This window comes from Condylura cristata, unplaced genomic scaffold (genome assembly GCF_000260355.1).
Source record: "Condylura cristata isolate star-nosed mole 26May11 unplaced genomic scaffold, ConCri1.0 scaffold00031, whole genome shotgun sequence".
NCBI lineage: Eukaryota > Metazoa > Chordata > Mammalia > Eulipotyphla > Talpidae > Condylura > Condylura cristata.
The window spans coordinates 16,858,716-16,880,742 of NW_004567132.1; the positions used below are offsets into that span (position 1 = coordinate 16,858,716).

Genomic DNA, 22,027 nt, shown 5'->3' on the forward strand with positions numbered 1-22,027 from the left:
ACATTCTATTTCTCCACTGTTTTCTTCACCCACTTCTATTCTCTAACCTCATGACTACCACTACACAGGAGTGGTGCATGGCCTCAGGGATGGGTGACTTCTGGCTCAGTTATTCCGTCATCCAAAGATTTCACAGCCAGGCTAGGTGGATATGAGACATGGGGAGGGCTAGGAAACAGCAAGGGCAATGGAAGTATATAGATGGGAAGGGGAATGAAGGGTGAGAAACTGAGAAATCAAGGGTGCTAGGAGGTCCTTAGAGGTTCTGAGGGGTTGGCTGCATTCTGAGTCTGGGTCTTTGAGGAAAGTGGAAGCCCATCATTAGAAACACCAGGGTTGAGATCTTTCGAGACAGGCTTGTCTGGATGACTGTCCAATAGGGATGTGAGGCTGGGGTCTAACAAATGCCAGGTCCCTTCCAGGGAGACTTCCCTGTCCAGCAGGTGGGAGAGGCCTGTGAGTCACACAGAATCAGCCCAACCACTGGTACCTTCACTTCTAATGTGCAGTCCAAATGTGACGTCTATGAAAGGGAAAATTCAGCTTGGATTTGAGCTGACTTCAACAAGTCATTTCAGCATCTACTGAGAAGCTTGACAGGCTCTGGAGTCATGCAAGAGAGGGCCAGGTGGTGCCACAGACATCTTCAGGGCACCAAGGGACTTGTGGGGCTTTGCCTGAACTAAAGAGAAGCTTGATTTGGGGTTTTCATCTGGATGGAGGCCCAATTCTCATGGCCCAGTACTCTACAAACTCTGCTTAGCATAGGAGTCCTTAGCAAATAAGACCCTTAGATTTAAAGATCATTGAGTTAAAGATGAAATGTCCTCCAGGGAGAGGTGGAGGCAAGTAGGAAGGGGAAGACACCGTGTGTTTTACTTACTGGCAATGCAGTGGATACCGTTTTGGGGATCTGATTGGACACTTTCCATGGGAATCTTTATAACTGAGGGAGGAGGGAACTGGGGCTGGAGAGAAACAGTTGGAAAAACCGATAAACACAACCAATACAACAGCTTTGGCTTTCTTGTTAAGATGGAAATTACACGCATCCACAGTGTGTAAACCACCATCCTCTCCACATCCAGACTGAACACTTCAAGGTGCTGCACAAATGTTAGGACCCCCTGAGGGGGTGTCACAGACAGGGCAGCCCTTCTCCATGAATTAAGAATAATATCAACTGCCATGACAGCCAGTCTCCTGGGAATGAACCTCACACAGTCTCCTGGAATGTGTAAAGATGTATGTGAAATGAACCCATATAAATTCAGTCCTGTTTTTCCATTGACTAACACAATCCAGTGATGCTTTTCCCCAAGCCTGAAATAGTTCCTGGCACATGGTAGCCACTAAAATATTTATTTATTGAATGAATCAATAAAATAATGACTTGTCTTTAAAAAGCACGTAGATTTTCATTTTCTTGGTAAGCAGGACCTGCCTTGGCAAATCCCCTATGGCATACATGTGAATGGATTATGAATCTCTTCTTTCCAAGGAAGAGGGCAGTGATTAGGACCAGGGGAGTTTTGGTCTATGACTACCAACAGAATATGCCCTATTCCAACTAATAGATCAGCAAGGATTTGCTTAAAAATGGCTCTGATCTGCAAAAGGCAAGATTACTAGGTGAAGGTGAGTGTAGGGATGTGGGTTCAGGTTAAGTTAGAAGAATGAGCCAGGTGTGGTATGAGATGGCACAGGCAGCTTAGTGTATTAAGCATGTTCAGACTCGGTCAGCAAAGGTTTTCTTAGTCCCCTCTTAGTGATTTATGTGCCTATCTTGGATGCATCATTTCTCTTGGGGGACGGTTTCATCATCTGTAACAACACTTGAGCTAGGCAATCTTTCTACCCAATCTTTTGTTATTTACTGCAAGTTCTGGATGACTCCCTGAGTATTTAAGGGTGGGGAGGAGAGGAAGCATGCAAAAAGAGAGGAGCAGATGGGGCTTTCAGGTGGCCCCTAGGCATCTGGGGAAAATAGTCATGCTCCTTTCAGTGTTAAATCATGCTTCTCTCCCCAACTCCCTCCTCAACACCCTGAAGGACAGGCCAAGCAAACCTTGTCCCCAGTCTTCTGACATGTCCAGGAGTCCAGTTTACTGATGAGCCCATTTTAAACCCTCCCCTGAGGTCTCCACTTTGTGGTCAGTCCACATCATCTCCGTGATGAAGCAGGTTCCATCTGTGACCTGCACTGCTGTTGATAAAAACTCTGAGCCCAAAGAATGGGAAAGTGGGAGATTGAGGGCCCAGCCCGGGGCTGACCGCCTGAGAAAACACCCCATCCCCAGCCCTGGGGGAACAGGGGAGGGCAAGACTCAATCTCTTCCCTAGTCCCAGGTCTCACATTCTCCCCACCTCCTCATCACTGTCCTCCTGTGCCCCTTTCCTTCTTTTCTTCTTTTTATCTGTCTCCTTTTTCTCCTTCTCTGGGAGGATGTTGTCAATCCAGGCCAGATCATGCTGGGAGAAGACGAGGTCCAGAAGCCTGCGGACGATGATGAGGCCCAGGATCTGTGGTGGGAATTGGAGAAAATCATGGGCTCAGCGCCCCATATTTGGGCGCAGTTTTTTCTCCCTCTCAGTTGTATTCAGGAACTTTTCTTTGGAGCCACCTCAAAGCTCCCCATACCATTACCAACTAACCCCCATCTTGAGTCTTCTCATCTGACTCTCCTCAATTAAGTGACAAGCTGAGTGACAACTTGTCACAGCTGAGGTGAGGGGTCAGGACAGAGGCCTGGGCCAGAGAGCTAACTGTTTAAATGAGTGGTTCCAAACCTTGAACTTGCATCACAAATCACCTGGAGGGCTTGTTAATATACACACTACTGAGTGCCTCCCAGAGTTTCTATTTCAAAGGGTCTGGAGTGCAGCCTGACTCTAAATTCACATCTCTGACAGAGTTTCCCAGAAGATGTTGCTGCTGGTGGTTTGGGGATCACATTTTGAGGTCCACTGTCCCTGTGCCCTCACTTCTGAGAGCTACCAATCTGTCTACTAAAGCTAAAGAAAGTTGGGCCTTCCTGATGACGCAAGGGTTAAAGCACAGCACTATGAAGCTGTCCACAGCCACTGCAGCACGAGTTGGATCATCAGCCAGGGAGCTGACCCACATGATGCAGCAGACCTCTCCTCACCAGCTGTTCCCCTCAGCAGTGTGTTTTAGTCAATCTGCCCATTCTGCTCCCCACTGTCTCACCCCCACACCTTTGGTCTATGCCACAGGTCTTGTATGCATAAGTAATCTTTAAAAAAAAAAATAAAGCCAGAGAAAAGTCTAGAAAACTTGGTGTTCAGGATAAATAAAGGGAAAACATGCTCTTTGGGTAAGATTAAACACTGACCTCTCAATAAACCCAATGAACTCAGGGTGGCTAGTTATAAGCATAGCCTTTTACCAAGAACTGACCATTAAATGAGGTAGAGAGAAAACCATCCAGCTGGATTTAACACTGGACTTGCAGACCCTGCTTCTTGGGAGCAAGGATGTGGATTTGGACAGACTAGTTTTTTAAAACTCCTGGCCCTGAAGACAAATTAGTGGTTGCTAGGGAAAGGGGTCGGGAAAGGTATTGTCTACATAGGAACAGCACGAGGGAATTTTAGGGATAAGGGAATGTTTTGTCTTAGGACTTGGGTGGTGGAATCACTACTCTGTGCGTCTGTCAAAACTCAAAGCCACAGAGTGAATTTTACCAACTGCAAACTTACAGAAGTCAGTGGAGGAGGGTACAGATTCCTAACTATGTCACTCACATGTGCTTCCTGAGCCTCAGCTTCCTCACCTGTAGGAAGGAGGTGCTGGGAGTCCTTTAGGGCTTACATGCCATACCTGCTCATTGCTACTATCAGTGTCTTTTCTTGTCACCTCAACCTTGGGAGGGCATTTTTGGGGGCGGATCCTTTTTCCTTACCACAAATACCAATGCCTGGAGTTTTCCAACAGATCCTGATTTGGGGTGGCTCCCAAGTGGCTCCAGTGAACAGTCAGGATGGAGAACCCTTGGCTTGGAGCCCCCCAGTAGCACACATTGTCAAGTTCTAATTTGCTTGGGCTCCTGGATCCAGCGCCTGCAAGCTTTGGGTCCATCTGGGGCTTGCTCTAAGCATTAGTCCAGGGGCTCAGACCCCCCAGAAGGCCTCCAGACCACTCCCCTCTGGAGGGGTTATCTAGGGGCCAGATACATTTTCATTTATTTGAAATAATTTCAAACTTACACAAAATTTGCAATACTCATCACTCCCACGCACTTTCCCTAACTTTACCAAACGTCATGCTAATGACAATGGACTTTGAAATTCTTAAATTTCTGATTCTATAGACCCCCTTTTCTACCTTCCCCCAATTTATCTTCAAATTCAGTTCTTTTAAATGATCAATTAAACATGGTTAATACAAAAAGTACTTCTGCATTCTGAATTTTGGCTGTGGGGAACTCTGTCTCCTTTTTGAATTTGCCCAACTTATCCATCCCTCTACAGACAGGGAAGGAGGGCAACTTGAATCTTGACTGAACTGCAGTGACCAGGCTGGAAGGCGGTTGGTGGGTTGACTCCGCAGCACTCTCCCCTCCCCCACCATCCAGTCTCACCTCTCCATTTCCCCTGCTTCATTTGGCTGGACTCACAAATGTGTGGGGTGCCTGCCTCTGTGGCCCCAGAAGAGTCAGGCTATCGGTGAGAAGGCAAGGTGAACTTCTCATGGATATCTGCCCGGGGTGAACCCACCCCCATAAAAGGAGGAAGGCTGGCCCCTCCTTACCATGACTGGGAAGATGATGGCAGCCATCGTGGATTTGAGGATCCAGAGCACCGCCAGGCAGAGTATCTGCACCAGGGTGAAGAGGTGGATCCGGCGAAGGGGCACGTGTCGGAGGAAGGCGTGATCCGGCTGGTGCTTGGCAGGCATCAGAAAGAGCTTGCAGCGTTCCCAGAACTAGTAAGAACAGCATCGTGCTCAGTCAGATGATGAGGGGAACCCTGCTGGGTGCTTGGGACTGGAGGCAGGGATGTTATGGTGGGGTCTCATAGAAGAGAAACATGGCTGAGCTGTAAGCATGGACAGAAAGGGAACTGGAGGTGTCTAGGAGAACATATAGCAAGATCTTTGGACAGGAGGACTGGGCCCTGGCTAAGGGCCACAGGCCTGCAGTCAATATTCAAGGCAAAGGCAAAGCATTTGCAACACGCACTACCAAAGACAATCTGTTCTATTAAGTAAAGAAGAAAATAAAATGTTTTCTTCAGCTGGAGGAGATATAGGGATCTGCTCAAACTTAGCCCAATCTAAGTTTGTAATTCAGAGCCTGTTCCCTCATTTGTAAAATGGATATCACAGGAACTTCTTACACAGATTAACTTACATAACACCTATAAGGTGCCCAGTATAGCTATTTTACTTAACACACAGTAAACGGTCATATCATTAGTACCATTATCCTGTCATTGAACCGGGAAAGCAGGCATTTGGGTTTTGGTGACATGAACATCAGTGCTGACTGTCAGGTCAGCCTGGGTAGGGGAAGAGCCTTACAGTCTTACCTGGATGCCATTCAGGGAGGCCACCCCCATGTAGAGAAAGACACCATACAGTACTGGCAGGGGTATGTACTGAAATGAGAGAAAGGGGAGCACTTTGAGTGGGCCTCGCCTGTGGCAGGCTGTCAGCCACCCTCTTCTGAGTGTTGTGTCTGCCAAAGCACAAAGGCAGCACAGCCTGTCTCGGCTTCTCTCAAACAGTTAAGGGCTGGATGCCTGGAGGAACTGAGGATTCAAAAGCAGATCTGAGACCAGAGTGTTAGTGGGGTGGAAGATGAGGGTCATTGGGGCTTTCCTGCCCCCTTCTATAGCCAGATGGCAATCCCAGCGTTCAGCTATTTTCTTAGTCTGGCATTCTTTGGGCACTTTAAAAGTCATGTGGTTTGACTAGAGACACATACCTTTTGTAACTTGGGTAAGGTACATAGAAAGACTCCTGTTTGTTCCTGCCAGACTCTTCCCATCCCCAGCCCCAGCCGTGTTGCTCAGACGTGAGCTGACCTATCTCAGCAAGGAGTATCTGCATCACAGCCAGATTTTAAAAAGTGAAACAGAAGTGTATGAGCTAACACCACGAATAACCAACTAACCACAAATGGTTAATCTTTTCAAATATCACCTGCAGTTTGTTTGCTTTTCAACAGTAGGATCACATCCTTCATTCTGTTCCACAATCATTATGACTTTTTTTTTTTAATATTTAAAGAGCAGGTTTATTAGAAAAGGGGCACTTGCACAGGCACAAGTGGGCAGCAAACCTGAAAGGGGCAGGTTTGCGTGGCTGCAGGTGGGCCGCCTTGAGGAGAGCTGCCCCCGCTGAGGGCAGGGGTGGGAGTGGGGGTGGTGTCCCGTGAAGAGAAGTCCGGGCAGGCACAGGTCACAGGCAGGCATTGGCAGGGGAGGAGAGAGTGGGTGAAAGGAGCACCTGCTGTGATGGTGGGCAGAGGACTGCTGCCTCATTATGACACTTTAGAAGGCTTGGTAAGGGATTTCCCCACTCTCTCTCTAATTGTTCATCCTTCCCTTTATCTGCAGCTGTGGGTCTCCAATACAAACCAGGCTGCTCTACCTTGCTCCCAGATCGGGTTGTCCTGTTGGAATTCTTGGAGAACACAAAGCACTGTGCCCAATTCTTAGACATCATTTAAGGCTGCTAATAAAATATATCAAATAAATCACTTCTCTTTTACAATAAATTAGACTGCTCATTTTTGTAACACAAAGCTTGACTTGGACCCCTATGCTGTAAACCCAACTAAGACATTAGAACTAGGAAAGAAATGTGGGCCATTGCATCATTCCATTTGTACCTGGCTTATGAGACTTTTGTCCAGTTGTGAAAAAAGGTAAAATTTCAATGAATAACTCTATCCAAATCATCTCAAACTAGGGGAACAATTTGAGAGAGAAATAAAACCTTAAAAGATTTAGCTATGGTCTACAATACCAGATTTAAGATGGTTTAGAGCTTCCTTTTGCCGTAATGGGTGTAAAAGCCACATCGCAAGGGAGAATTCAGGTTCAGTGTTAGGAATCTGTAGTTACCAGTGACTGATGATCAAGGTACCTCACTCTCTAGCCTAGGAAACTGTCTCCAGTTGTCATTTGCAGGCTCAAGCAGTTTTTCTCAGCAAATTCCAAAGGCCTATGATATCAGTCTGACTAGTGATGGGCTGTCATCTGTAAATCTCAATTGGCACAAAACTTCCTTGGATCCTCAAGAAAATGACCTTTTTAGGATTTTAATGACACAGTAAAGTGACAAAAGGTGACTTTAGACTCTAGCATCCGTGTTATACCAAGTTTGAGCAGTCAACATGATCACAGTGCCAGAAACATAAAGACACCACAACCTTCCTATGTCATTGGAGGCTGAGCCTATGAGGACAGAGGAGCCAGAGGAGGAGCTTCTGAGACAGTCGGCAGTTCCTCTGAAGCAGAATGCAGAAATGTGTAGTCCTGAAGAGCCATGGTAAGGTTTAATCTGCAGAACTAAGTGTACAAGTCATTTTCCCTCAGTACTTCTCTCATTTGCAAGATACCCAAAGATTTGCAAATTGGTGATGGAAGGACAGAAGATTTTCACTGATCCTCTAACAATAAATACTACTGTTGAATGTTAATGTAACCACTCATTGAGAGAGAGAGTGAGAGGAAAAGAGAAGAGGGAGCAAAGGAAGAAGGAAAAGGAGGAGAAGAAGGACAAGGAGAGAGGGCAAAGGGTGATTTTGTTCCTTGTTGCTCAATATGTGGTTCTATGGACCAGCATCATTGGTACCACCTGCGAGTTAATTATACGTGTAGAATTATGGGTCCTCCTCAGACCTGAGTTATTATCTTCAATTAACAAGATTCCCAGGTGATTTGTGTACACATTAAAATCTGAACTTTGGCATGTGTGGATGAAGTATATACACCTAGCAAGGTGTGAAGCTGTATTCCTGAAATTATATTGCTTTGTAAATGAATGATAAATCAACAAAATTTGATTAAAAACAATTGAGAAAAACTAGAACAGAACCTCTGGGAAAAAGACAGTACAAAATAGCTATAGTTAATACACAACATAGAACATTCATAAAAATAAAACCACTAGTACAGGGATCTGATTTATAACTTCTAAAACCTGTAGAACGAGAGGGCCATCTCTAATTGCTACATAAATAAGATTTAAAGATTCAAACTAAACTCTGGTCTTGGAGAAACAGCTCTCCATGCAAGTTCTCTGTGAGTCTAGGATTCAGCTATGACTAATTTAATAGTCACAAACAAACTTAGAGTGAGAAAAAGTTAATTAAATGAGCTTTATGGAAAAATTTTGATTAAAATGTAAAATAGCAAAAATGAAACCAATTTTAAAGATCTGATTGGCTTTATTAAATGAGTCATAAATTAGGCAACATCCCATTTAGCAAGCAGAAAGGTGCTGTACAAAATGAAAGGTTTTGTAGTAAAAAAGGGGGCAAGATAAGGAAGAGGGAATTATTTCAGGTTAGGTAACCTACCTATGGGGACTAGAAAAAGTCTGGGGGAAGGACAAAGCCTATATAGCAAATTATAACATCTTTTGGAATGGAAAAGATTATCTCTGGTGCAACCCACTAATTTCCTTACTGATTTCTGGGTAAGGCTGAACTGCAGTTAGGTTAGGTATTAAGCCTTGAACCTGTCATTTTCTTTTTTTAACAGAAATAAACCTGGAGCTAAATCTAGGACCTGAGATCTGGACTAAGTTTTATTTTTCTTGAACTGTTTATCCAAATATCTTTTCTTTAACCTAAAATCAATCTATTATTTAGTCCTGGTGTCAATTAGTGATAATGCTTTAATCACTTAACTAACAATTTTGAAAGTCTATACAATCAAATTTATGATCAATAGAAATCTAAATAGGTCTTCTCAGCTATTAAATTTAACAAACAGATTAATTGTTGGTTTAAAATATTACATTTGTCCCATGCTTATTGTAAAAGAACAAGAGCAGACGGGCAGATTTTAAAATCCTTTTTTGATTGAATACAAAGACAACATTAGATCATCTGGAGGATGTGGCCCATGAGACATTCCCCCACATCTGGTATCTTACCCTATTTAGAGGATATAATTTTTGCATAAATTAATGCCAAAAATAGTCTACTACTTGGAAAAGTTACATTTAAGACAAGAATTACAACAGAAGGGAGTTTCCATTATTGCTTAAAATATTTAACATTAAATGTATCATCCAGGAATAAGCAATGTGACTACACACTATTTAGATCACTAAAAGTTTTGACCATGTCAAATCTTATGCACAGAACTATACTCTGGGCATACTATCTAACTATCTATCTTAAGAAATAGACAGTATTCGTGTAAAACTAAACATGTACTCAAATCAGGTAGGTCAAATCTATGAGAGCAAAAGCAGAGAAAACTTACATCAAATAAACATGTCCATAAGATAACTGGTCACATTGTAAATGGAACAAAAGTACAGAGGGCGACAGTACTGAATTTTCTGACTGCTTTATGTTCTACTCAAAATGAAAAGAGCTGCTGTGAAAGAACAAAATCTCTGAACATACACAATACGTCTGGGGGAGCCCGAGGTCTACCTCTCTCATGTGTCCCTGCATCTGCTGTCTGCAAAATGTTTATGGGATATTTTATAGAATGTTCTTAAATTTGAGTTTTTTTTATGCAGATGCTTTTCTGTTAAACAGATTCCAGAGTGATAAACACAAAGATTCTTTGGCTCCCTTTCCACAAATATAAATATTCCCTTGGCCCTTTTAATAAAATGCTTGCCCACCTGTATGCAATCTGATGAAGTGAGATGTTTCCACATCTCTTGAAAAAGATACTCCATTTCCAGCCTCCTGCTCGAATGTGCCTATCACCTACTCTCAAGCCAGATCAACTAACATCATAGTTGTTTAGTCTTTGCTTTTTTACAAGGTCATCCCTTAAACTATTTTGAGATATTCAGGGGAGGGAAACATCTGTAAAAATTTGAGGCAACTACAAGTAAGTTGAATCCAAGAAAGGAAAGTCTTTTATTGGATACTGATTAAGAGACAGAGCCAATGACAGGTGTTAAGGATTAAATTTTATTCCCCCTCCCTCAATCCCAATTCATCTGATGAAATCCTAACCTCAGCATTTCAGAATGTAATTGAATTCAGAGATAGGGCCTTTACAGAGGTATTTAAGGGAAAAGAGACCTGTGGGTAGACTCAGCCTTACGGTGTCCTTATAAGAGAAAGGGCGAGGACAGTGACACACAGAGGAAAGGTCCCATGACGGCCCAGGCTGAAAGTGATCATCAACAAGCCACAGAAAGAGACCTTAGGGCAAACCACACCTGCTGACATTATGATCATGGATGTTACATAGGCCATCTGACCTATGGTACTTTTAAAAAATATTTATTTGTGCATATAAGAGCTAGGGTGTAGGTCAGAGGTGCAGACACTGAGAGGATTCACCAGAGACAGAGTGAGGAGCAGAACAGGCAGACTGACTGAAATACACTGCTGAGGGGAGCAGCAGGTGAGACAGGAGAGGTCTGCTGTGCCATTTGGGTCAGCTTCTTGGCTGGGGATCGCACTCATGCTGCAGTGGCTGCTGATAACTTCATGGTGCTGAGACTTAACGCCCTGTGCCACCAGGGAGGCCAAAGGGTTATGGTATTTTGTAATGCAGCATGAGCAGACTAATGTAAAAGATGAGTGGCTAGAAATGGAGAGATGGAAAACCTGAGCAGAAAGAGACAGTTTGGGGACACGTGCTGAATATGCTTCCATTCTCCCACCTGGTATGGAGGGACACAAGCAAGAGAAGCTTCAAACTATGTGGGAAAAAGTCACTTATGTACCCAAGACATACAAGACAGAGCAACAGAAAACAGGATGCCTAGAACAGCAATGGAAATCTCCCCATGCTAGTTTCACGCTTCAGAAAAGGTGTGAGCAATGTCTATACTGAGCCTCAAACCACAAGCTGGGAACATAGCCAGCCTGGAAAGTTCCTGCTCTGAACAAGGGTAGAATTTGACAAAACTTTCTGAGGGAGGGGTATCCCCCAGAAGGGTGAGGGTGAGCTCTGAGAGGGGCTGTAAAGAGCAGTGAGGATTGTCTGGAGCTGGTAAAAAGTATTATTCTGCAGTATTACAGGAAACAGTGGTGACAACAGTGAATGTTACTTGACCCAATAGGACCCCTTTTTGAGGCCAGGTAGGGACTCTTTCCCCATGTCTGAGGCTTGACTCTAGCGCTCTCTCAGGTGGACGGGGCCCTGTCAGAGGGTACAGAACCTCACCTTTAGGATGGGAGCCAGGAAGACGGAGATCCCTGTCAGGATGAAGACAATGGTGCCGGTCACTCTCTGTTCCCTGGCAGAGAAGAGGCCATGGTCAGGGTGGACTGTTGGCTGCTCCATGACCATTCCAGCCCTCCAGTCTTCTGTGGGCACCTGAATGTTGAGTCCAAAGCCCTGACCTCTGCCTTGCTGTTCCACTATGGACAGTAAACCTGCTGTTGATACCTAACTGACCCACACATGGGAAGAAATGGAGCCCTGAGTAGGTAGATATGTTTACCTGAGGGCCAGGCACAGGTACAGCCCAGGTGGGAGTCTGAGCTTGGTAGCAGATTGCTCAGGCACAGCTAGCAGGGGCTCAGGGGTCCTTGAGATAACCTTCCCTGACCAGAGAAACCTTGCTCAGTGTAGACTGGGCCATCCAGGTGACCTGGCAGCAGGGAGAAGCTCTTCTGATAGTCACTTGTGAGAATGCTGAAGTCTGCTCTGGGTCCCTCTAGAGGCCCTAAGAATAGAAGATGTGCTTCCCATACCTGACATGGGGCCAAGAGGAGAGGCAGCAAAAGAACAGAACTGACAGGTCCTGGCCCACAGCCCAGGGAATAGGAGAGGCACTGGGTGGGCTTTTTTTCTTTTTAAAATAGTTTCTTTTTTTTTTTTAACATTTATTTATTTATGCATACAGAACTGGGGTACAGGCCAGAGATGCGGAGGGCGAGAGCATTCACCAGGGACAGAGCGGGGAGCAAACCAGGCAGATCGACAAAGTACACAGCAGGTGGTCAGGGGAGGTCTGCGTGCCATGTGGGTCACCTCTGGGGTGGGGATCAGATTCTCACTGAAGGGGCTGCAGCTCGCTTGCAATGCTGGGCTTTAACTCATTGTGCCACCAGGGAGGGCCTGGTAGGCTTTTTAAAGGAATCTAGATATTAAGTAAGACCTGAACCCACAGGAGGGCTTTGGGGGATGAAGGGAGCAAGGGGTTTTAAAGAAGAAACAAAAGAACAGGCAGGTGCCTGTGGGGCTCCTATATGGCCTGTACAGGTGAGTGTGTCTAGGAGGTGGTGCTGTACGCCTTGGGATCTATTAAGGAAAAATACCATGTGGAACTGAATTTTTCGCCTTCAGGGGGAGGTAAAAAAGACCTGTGGGTAGGTCTCCTGGCCCTGCGCTTCCTGGGCTGTCAGAGCAGAGAATTCATTCTCCCCCCCAAACCCTGCCTCCTCTCCCCCATCCTCACCACTCCTGTTCAGGTGATCCCCAGGCCCAGGCCCCCACCTACCTGACTCCCAGGAACTGGGGTTGCTCCCCGGGGGCGCTGGTCTCTGTCTCCATCTTGAGGCTGTCGATGTGGGCGATGGAGATAACTGTGGCAGCCACGTACCAGGGAAGTCCCATGAAGGAGCACAGGGCCATGAGGATGCCCACCCAGAACAGGTCCAGATGGTAGCCAGCAGCCTTCTGCAGGGGGTGGTGGGAGGGAGAAGCTATCTAGGGAACCTATTCCTAACCAACTGGTGGGTTGTTGGGGAGACAGATATGGAATAGAGTCAAGGGTTCCTGTTGGCCTTTTATAGGGTACACTGAGCGGGGCCATCATCCTGCGATTCCTGCTTACAAATCGCATCGGTGGCTTTGGTTGTCATGTGTCTGAAAGGATCTGCCAGGGACGGGACATGGGTGAGGGAAGAGCACAGTGCTCAGGCTTGGAGAGGTCCTGGATCTGGCCCTCAGGAAGGGGGCTTCCTATCAGTGGCCAACAGTACATCTGAGGCTCCTTAATGAAGGATTCCAGCAGGAATCTAGACCAGACCTAGCATGGTCCATAGTGGGAAGGGATAGAAGGCAGCAGGACTCCCCTCAGATAACAGAGGCAGGGAGGGGAGTTGCAGGAACGGGGAGACCTAATGATGCTCCTCTGCCTCATGGTTCTCAGTCACTTTCCCCTTTTAGCATCTGCTCAGGTTCCCAAGTTCACTGTCAGGAGGTGTCCTCGCACTGAGTAGCCACCCTGGCCCTGCTGGCCTTCTCTGAATCTGGAGGTCACATTTCCACCCACCCCCTTTCCAAAATTTCAGCTTTTGGGTTTTATATTTTGCCTCACAAATGGCCAAGATTCTGAAGGAAGCCCCATCGCCCCCTGCATCTCTCTGAGTTGTTGGGAAGTAAGAGGTGGTACCTGCTCCTAGCACCAACCTTACCCTCAACTTGTTCTCCTTCCGGTTGACTATGACGGCTGTGATCTGCTGGTCCATGAAGATCAGGATGGTCACCAGCAGGGCGGGCAGGATGCTCGCCAGGTACACCCACCATGGGTTCTTTCCGAAGGGGGCCACGAACCAGCCTCGGTCAGGCCGAGTGGGCTGAGCGGAGTAAAGGAGAAGGCCTTTCCTCTCTCCTGGGCCCCAGTGCATGTGCAGTCCCACTCCCCCATGCTCCTGACCCCCCCAATCCCCATTCCCTGATAGGAGCACCTTTCCCTTACAGGCACTGAGATACCTCAACTTTAGAGTAAAGAGACCACAGAAGCAGACATGGGCAGGACATAGTGGCAGTGAAACTAGGGCACTCATTTGTAGCAGCCTCCTGGGGGTTGGTTGGAAAGTGGGGAGGTGAAAGGGTGTTGGGAGACAACTCTCAGATACTGAAACGAGGCCCAACTATCAAGAATAAAGAATTTGATGGGCCCAGTGCCTGATGCTTCTGCATCTCCTTTGAGCCACCTGCCTGGGGAACATTGAGGGGTGGTCTATGAAACATCGAACATCATTTCAGCTTGCATATTGAGAACTGAGGATTATTTATGTAGGAACTGAGCTGAAATTTATCTTTTATTTAAGAAAAAAAATGCACTTTAATCTTCAAGACCACCCTGAGTTTCATGAGTTTTGTTTAAGCTACTAAGAATTCTGAAAGAATATCCTGAAGGCCAAACCCTCAAAGGCAGGAGTCCCTTCTAGAACCTGCCCAGTTTTGGTGGTTGGTGCTTCTTGCACAGTAGCAGGGCACTAAGTGGGCCAAGAGGGGCTTTCTGAAGTAGTGATTCCCTCTTGTTTCAATAGTAGAGAGCAAGAAAACAAGCTCTGAGGAGTAAGGCGTCCTGACTGGCCTTGTGGTTTTGGGCCAGTTATTCTGCTTCTCTACTAGGATTGGATAGATAATAAAATCCAACCCACTGGGATTTGGAGATCACATGAGATGACGCAGTCAGCATTCACCCCAGTGCCCAGCAAAGGGGATGTGTGCACATTTGTGACCAGCACTCCTGCTCTCTTCCTTTGCATCAACACCACCCTCCAGCAGTCTTAGCTGGCCATACCTGAGTTCACTGCACTGCTTCAGGCACTAGATAAGAACAGCCTCGAGAATCCGGTCTTTCTTGATGCCCTGTGCCTGCCTGGGGAGCTGGCTTGCCCAGAACCCCCATGCAGGGTTGTTCAAATGCAGACCACTAGGCCCCACCCCTAGTTTCTGATCCCATAGTCTGGGGTGGGGGTGAGAATACACAATTCTAACCAGTTCCCAGGGATGACGTGGTGCTGTTCAGGGGACAACAATCAGAATCACTGTTCTAAGGGGTCATTTTCAGCAGACCCCAACTTGGCTAGAGAACTGTAGAGCATCAAGTGGAAACCCAAGGGTACAGCTGGGTTGCATGTGGATTCACCTACATCCTGGCTACACAGCAGGATTTCATGTGACTATGTCCCCACCCCACTGTTGCAAAGGACTGTCCCCTGGGTGAGGAAGGGTGGAGCACTCAGAGAGAACCCATATGGTCACTCAGCTGAGAGGAGATGAAAAGTCTTATCAGTGTGGAAGGGGAGGGCTCTCAGCTGGTGATGGGGAGCTAATGCCCAGAGCAAACCTTGATGACACTGGGCACGTGTAGCTTGGGGGTTTCCAGGCCAAAACAGGCATCAATTCCACAGAACAGCAGGATGGAGAAGACAATGGAGAAGTCAGCTACCAGGGCCCGGACCTGCAGAAAATGAGCAAGTGAGTGAAGTGCCCGCCTGGGACTCAGTTCCCAGGCAGGGAGGAGAATGGAGAGCCTGGCTCTGACTCTACCCTTGCTAGCTATGCAATCTTGGGAAATACATCATCTCTTGGAAGCTCAGTGTCCACCTCTGTAAGACAGAGATAACAACAGTACCTTCTTCATAGGCACAAAGTAAGCTACGGCACTAGGAGTGCCTGACCTGCATTAATCAAAGTGGGAACTGTTATTGGCCACCAAGCAGGCAGATGAGGAAGAAGACATTTTCTGGTCTGACAGACTGAACTAGGTAATCAATCATTTGGGGTGACGGTGGGGCTAACCTCCCCAAAAATGTACAAGGACTGTTACACTGCTACCTGGCGGGGAGGGAGGTCCCCAGCTGCGCTGGCAACCTGAGGCTCCTCTCCACCTTCTGTCTGCTGATAGCCTTTGTCTCTTGTTTCTGTTTTCAGGGAACCCATGCTTGGCCAGGTTCTGAACCTCAGAAGTTCCTTACCCTCTGCCCTTCAACACCAACATCTATCCTGCCATATCTCTTCAGAAATAGAAATTTTCAGAAACTAGAAGAAGTTTCCTTTCTCTAGAAAACTAGAGAAGGGAAGGAAGTTAGGAAGGGCAGGGACATGTGACATCACATAGAATTCCTTCCCTTATCCTCTATACCCCTTTAAAATTGTTATTAAAATAACAAGCAGGGCCCTTCCTGGTGGGGCAGCGGGTTAAACAGCAGCACTATAAAGCCATCCACAGCCACTGCAGCATGAGTTCAATCCCCAGGCAGGGAGCTGACCTACATGGCCCAGAAGACCTCTCCTGTCCCACCTGCTGCTCCCTCAGCAGTGTATTTCAGTACATCTGCCGGTTTTGCTCCCCCTTGGCTCTGGTGAATTCTCTCACCACCCACAACCCCAGCAGTTTTGGTCGACACCCCAGCTCTTGTATATGTAAATAAATCTTTTTTTAAAAAGTGCTGGAACAACTGGCTATCTATGTAAAAAACAAGGAGACACTTTCACATTACATGACAAGAGCAATTCTGTAGATTGTAGATCCAACATGAAAGGAAAATCAATGATGTTTTAAAAAGGTAACAGGAGATCTTCTATGCAGTATTTTCCTTGACAAAAAGTTGACACAATTGGTTACAGTAGAAACAAAGGATTTCTATTAATCAAAAGCTACCATTAAGAAGCCAGTCACAGAGCAGGAGATATCTGCAACACATGGTCACAAAGAGATTTCTATTCAGAACATATTATAAACTGCACTGAGATATGACTGCACAGGAAGACTAAAGACAAAAGTCTAACAAAGCCAAGTGCTGTGAAGGGGCACTTGGCAAGAAGAGGATCTAGTTCACATTCCAAGTCTGTGCTCTGAACTTGAAGAACCTCAGTGATCCAGAGCTCACTTGTGCATTCTATTAATGTGGCTCCCAGAAGGCTCCTGGGGGCTTGGAGAACCTGGCTGTAGGCCATCCTTTAACTTCAGGGTGAGCTTACCTTGGTAGGGAAATAACGGCTGAATTTGAACTTCTTCAGGGTCAAGGTCATAGAGTATGTCCCGAAGAAAAGGATGAAGGACATGAGTGCCAAATCTGGGATGAATTGGCAGGAATTCCCAAGCAGGCGGCCACCGTAGTTCAGACACTCCTTCTTGCTCAGCAGGGACCAGTCCAGTGCTGTGAGGTTAAGGGGGTTGTACTTGGAGACCAAGCACACGAGAGAAAGGGTCAGGGTCTTCCCGGTGGGTTCGCTGTGTCCTCCCCACTGCAGTGCCTGGCAGCCCCGCAACCCATCTGCCCCACGTGGCCAACAGGGTGACATTCTCAGGACAGGCTGCTTCAAGGAATGAAGACTTCCTGGGAAGATCAAGAGCCAAACACACATTTCTTCACTGCATCCTAGGATGCAATGCTTTGTAGGGAGGAGGAAAGGGTGCAGCCTGTGAAGCCCTTTCCCTCAGCAGGCCTGGCTCCCACATAAGTCAACCAACCACCGTGCAGTGCCTCCTTCCCAGAGCATCTCACGTTTGATCTCCCCCATGCAGACCCTTTCATATATTGGGCCTCACACCACACCCTTGCCAGACCTCTCTTGGGTCATCTCTTTAATCACTTCCCCTCTGGGTCCAGCAGATGCTTAAAATCCAGGGCACACCAACCAGTAATATAAAAATATATTCGTATATATGTTCCTAAGTATATGCATACATATACACATGTATGCATATACATATATGTTTCAGAGTATGATAAAAGCAAAGCAATTTATAATAAAACTTAATATATATTTTAAAACAATGTTAAATGTTCAGGCACTTATGTAATGGCGTGATCAGATGCTTGTAATTAGCTCTAATGAATGCAAAAAGAGAGGTATGGTAATTTGCTATCATAATGGTTTCCAGGGGATCCAGCCCTCTGTGTCCACACTCCTTTGCAATGTGACGTTGATGGTCATCCCCTCAAAAGGTGAAGTTTAGTTCTCCACTGCTCCTTTGATTCTGGGCTGGTTCTGGGAAGAATGAATGAGGAGGAACTTCCTTTGTTCAGGTTCTGAGCTAACCCCCAAGAGAACCTGGGGCTTCTGTTCTTCCCCTCATGGAACCCTGAAATCACAGAGCTACTAAAAAAACTCAGGATTGAAAAACCATGTGCAGAGAGAGCGGTCCAACCACCTACAGAATGCTGGGACATCTGCCAATCACTGAGGACTGAGGATGCCCCTGCAGGGCAGCGTGCCCCCGTGCCCCGCTGGCTGGCCCAAAGGCTCTCCTAGCTCTTCTCTTGCATTTTCTGGGGCTGTGCCCCGCTCCTGCCATCTCAGCTACACAGGGACCCTCAGCTGTCCTGAGCACCCTTCTGTCTATGTGAATCCCTGGGCCTGGAATGTGCTTCTCTTCCTGGCACCAGCCCCCTCAACCCTGAAAACCAGATCACATTCCACTCTCTCTCTGAGCCTTCCCTTGGCCTTTATAACTTGCCCAGTGCCTCCCACTTCTGCTTCTGCAGCAGGGAGGACACACTGGGCCTCTGTTTGGTGCACGTCATGCTCTGTTTGTGCCGTTCTTTCCAAAAGTATACTGCATGTGTGAGGGCAGGGACCGTGACCTTCTACCTTTCACAGTGCACACTGCGCCTGGCACATGAATGTTCAGAAACAGGCACTAACTTGTGCCATTCACCCTCCTGAAAAATCAAGATACTTGAAAAAGTCTTAGGTTAAATGGCCACTGAGCAGGCCATGGAGGTGCAGGGGTAACTACAGGAGCAAGCTTAGAGACACTAACAGTCCCCAAACCTCCCCTCCCCTAAGGTCTACCAGGGGCTCCCCTTTACCTGGTTTTGAACTTCTTACCCTGCGGGACATCGCTAATCATTACTGGAAAAAGCACCCCAGTCTTGGGCCCCAAGGAATCAGGAGTACAAAGATAGATGAGATTCTGAGAGGGGAGCATTAGTAAACTTTGTGTGTCTGGGGTGGCATGTTAGGTGGGAATTGGTATTCTAGGTAGAAAAGCAAGGAAGAAGGGAGAAAGACAAATGAGAACCTTTGTTTAAGCTTTGTGTATTCCTACCTGCCCCTCCTTAAGTCTACCTCCCCTTCATGTGTGTGATATTTAGGTGCATGGTTTTAATAGAATGAGGCATGTTTTTCATGGGATTCTGCAGTATATACTTAAAATAAAAGGATGCCTAACCCAGCCTGGCGGGTGATCCTGACAAGCAGCTCGTGTTGATCTCTGCAAGTCTGGGTCCTAAGATGGTCTGCGTCCCAACTCTGCCCACTCTCCTGCAAATCAAAGTCCTCCAATGCCTGACACAAGAAGAAAGGACTTACCAGAGACGTATTGGTGTTTTGTGTCAGCAGAGCTGAAGCATTGAACATGGTTGTATTTACTGTAGACAAGCAGAGCACATGGGGAAGGGTCAGTACTTGTGGGGTCAGGAACTTGAGCCCCTTCCCCATCTCCTTCCCATTCCTCGGTGCCAAGGGTTGGCTTCCATTGTGAGGGGAACTCAGCACCTCCTCGCCCTTGTCACTGCCCTTTCTGCCCAGGAAGATAGAGGTGGGGAAGGGAGACTGGGCTATAATTCTGACAGACCAGCTGGGCCTGGCTAGGACATTTTTGATAAATCAAGTAAGGAATCTGTTGCTAAGAAATGGTACAATCGCCAGCTGGTAAATAAAGTACCCTGTGAATCCCCACCAGGCACGGGCCCATGTCTATGTTTTTGGACTTGAAAAATATGTTCAAATAACTTACTCTATGCCATATATTTTGCTAAATCCTAACACACACTGTGGGTCCCTATGAGCTGGCTACTAGCTGGCCACTCATGGGCAACTATGACCAATTTGCTATCTGCAGAGCATTCCTTGACAACCTCCAGATTATTGTGCATATCCGGAGGCAGGTGCTGGTGAACTGATTACAGGACTGTCTCCATGGTGGTCTGTTATCACAGGCATAACAGCCTGTGATAATATTAAGTACTTTACTGAAGCAGCTGGGGTCGTAATGTCCTCTTACCTGTCCCTCATAAAACTTCATCTCCCATTCCTCTCCCACTCTCTGGACTTTATTCCTCATACCACTGTCTCATGATCAGCTTTTACTCGCCTGTATGCTTTCAATAGATGGCACAAGAACTTCTGCGCAAGCAGCAGAGTCTTGCCTTGCAAACCTGCTGCATGACTGCTGTGTCCCTCATCTCATTCCCACCACAGAGTGGCAACAAAGTTCCTATGGCAACAACACATTATTGTTCAGTTTCTAAATCTCCAATTTTGAGAACTGAGAAGACTCCCAATTTAAAACATGAGTGACTGAGGCCCAGAGAAGTTCAGTAATCTGCCATCGCTCAAGGTCACACAGCTCTACTTAGAGCCATGATCCACAGTAGACAGTGTTTCCCAGAGCCTACACAGCCCCCAAGCTGTACACAGCCAGCACCCCTCCTCTACCCTGCTCCATACATACTTCCTTGCCCTCCCATTCTGTCTCTCTCTATATATATTTAGGTCAACTTAGGCCTGTAAGCATTTGTTGGTTATCTTCCCTAGTCTGCCCCTGAATGCAAAAAGAGGAAAATGAAACCGAGGGCCAGGACCTGAAGGAGAATCAGGAACCCAAAGGAGCTGCTTTCAGCAGTTCATTCTGCACACAATGTCTGGCACTCCCCAACCCGCTACCCCTAATTTTAAGTGGCCCATGTGAAGGCTCTTTAGGAGCCAGGAAAAGAATGGGGGTAACTGTTAGCCCCTTCCTGGGGGTGTCGGAGGGCTGTCCTCTCTTGTTTTTACACTGAATGAGAGGTACAGAAAGACTAGGTTCTCCTTTTCTTCCTCCTCTAAGTGATGGCCAAATAAGTAGATCTGTGGAGAGGGCTTGGCAAGGGAGAGAGAAGCCAGTTTGCTAGTTAAGTCTGAAATGCATTGCAAGCTCCATCTGGTTCCTGTCCATGATAGCTGAGGGATCCAGAGGGGCGAGAACTTCCTTCAACCTCCAACAAACTGTCATAGGCTGGATGAGACATGGTGCCCTTCCATGTTGCCAGCGTGCGGAGTGGCTAAGGAATTCAAGGCAGAATATTCCTAGGCCTGCAAATACAATAGGCTTGTTACAATTATTTTATAATAAGTAATGCTATTCAGCATTACCTAGTAGCAGCCAGAAGCATCTGCCTCTCCTCACAGCACAGAACTAATGACAGAGCAGAGAATGTGTGACAAGGTGACGGTGAGCTACCCACACAGTGCTAGAGGACTCCCAGCTAATGCCCGAGCTGGCAAGTTGAGACACCTTTCCCTTGCCCAAGGTTGTCAGACCAGACATTTCTTTGATGTCTTCCACTTAGGCTTAGTCATCCTTTGTAGGGTTTATATGAAAGCCATGTGAGATGAAGAAAGAATATAAGATGGAAAACTCCAGATAAACTCCAAGTATCAACTACTTTAAAATTCTAGTGTTTACAAAGTGATACTCACTTGGGATTGAAAGCAGCCAAACCAGTGTGTGCAGCATCCATAAACAGAATACAAACCAGTTACAATGGAAACAGACTAAATTTTAAAAAGGGGGTCCCCCACAATGCTCTAATGATGAAACATGACAAAGAGTGATAATGTTCTATGGTCAGAGTGGGTTTTGCAGTAAAGCCAGGAGTGTGGGACAATTAATGAATAAGTGGCCCATGGACTGGGAGAAAACTTCTTCAGTTAGTCTTCAGTTAGTCTGCCCAGTTTCTTATATATCTAGGAATTTCCTTTTATATTCTCCTGATCAACACTAGCCATGATTTGAGATTTATAATGGCTCAGATTACTAATGAGTAGTTCAACAGAGCTGTAGTTCTCAAGTTTAAGCATGTGTCAGAATCGCCTGCTATTATTATTATACATTACCCCTACCTCCAGGATTTCTAATTCCATAGGTGTAGGGCAGTGTCCCAGAATTTTCATTTTCAACAAGTTCTCAGGTGGTGTTGCTGCTGCTGCTCTGGGACCCACACTAAGAACCATGGCACTAGAGGGACCCAAAAGGACAGGTGACATTAGATACCTTGCCAAGACTAGAGAGAATGTTTAGAGGCCGATAGACTCCATTATGTCTCTCATGACTACTTTACATGCTTTTACACCCCTCTTCCTAGGACACCCCTACATT

The 22,027-nt window shown here is 46.5% G+C and overlaps 1 protein-coding gene across 1 annotated transcript in view; it reads right to left on the reverse strand.

Moving 5' to 3' along the window:
- SLC4A5 (solute carrier family 4 (sodium bicarbonate cotransporter), member 5) overlaps positions 1-22,027 on the reverse strand; it is a 73,561-nt gene that overhangs the window by 8,937 nt on the left and 42,597 nt on the right. The window contains exons 15-24 of the mRNA XM_004691544.2: positions 19,198-19,256; positions 16,858-17,058; positions 15,221-15,334; positions 13,554-13,715; positions 12,635-12,813; positions 11,353-11,425; positions 5,554-5,622; positions 4,775-4,948; positions 2,368-2,523; positions 884-968 (exon numbers count right to left, since the gene is read on the reverse strand). Of these exons, the coding sequence (XP_004691601.1) occupies positions 884-968; positions 2,368-2,523; positions 4,775-4,948; positions 5,554-5,622; positions 11,353-11,425; positions 12,635-12,813; positions 13,554-13,715; positions 15,221-15,334; positions 16,858-17,058; positions 19,198-19,256 (1,272 nt within the window). The remainder of the gene's footprint in view (positions 1-883; positions 969-2,367; positions 2,524-4,774; positions 4,949-5,553; positions 5,623-11,352; positions 11,426-12,634; positions 12,814-13,553; positions 13,716-15,220; positions 15,335-16,857; positions 17,059-19,197; positions 19,257-22,027) is intronic.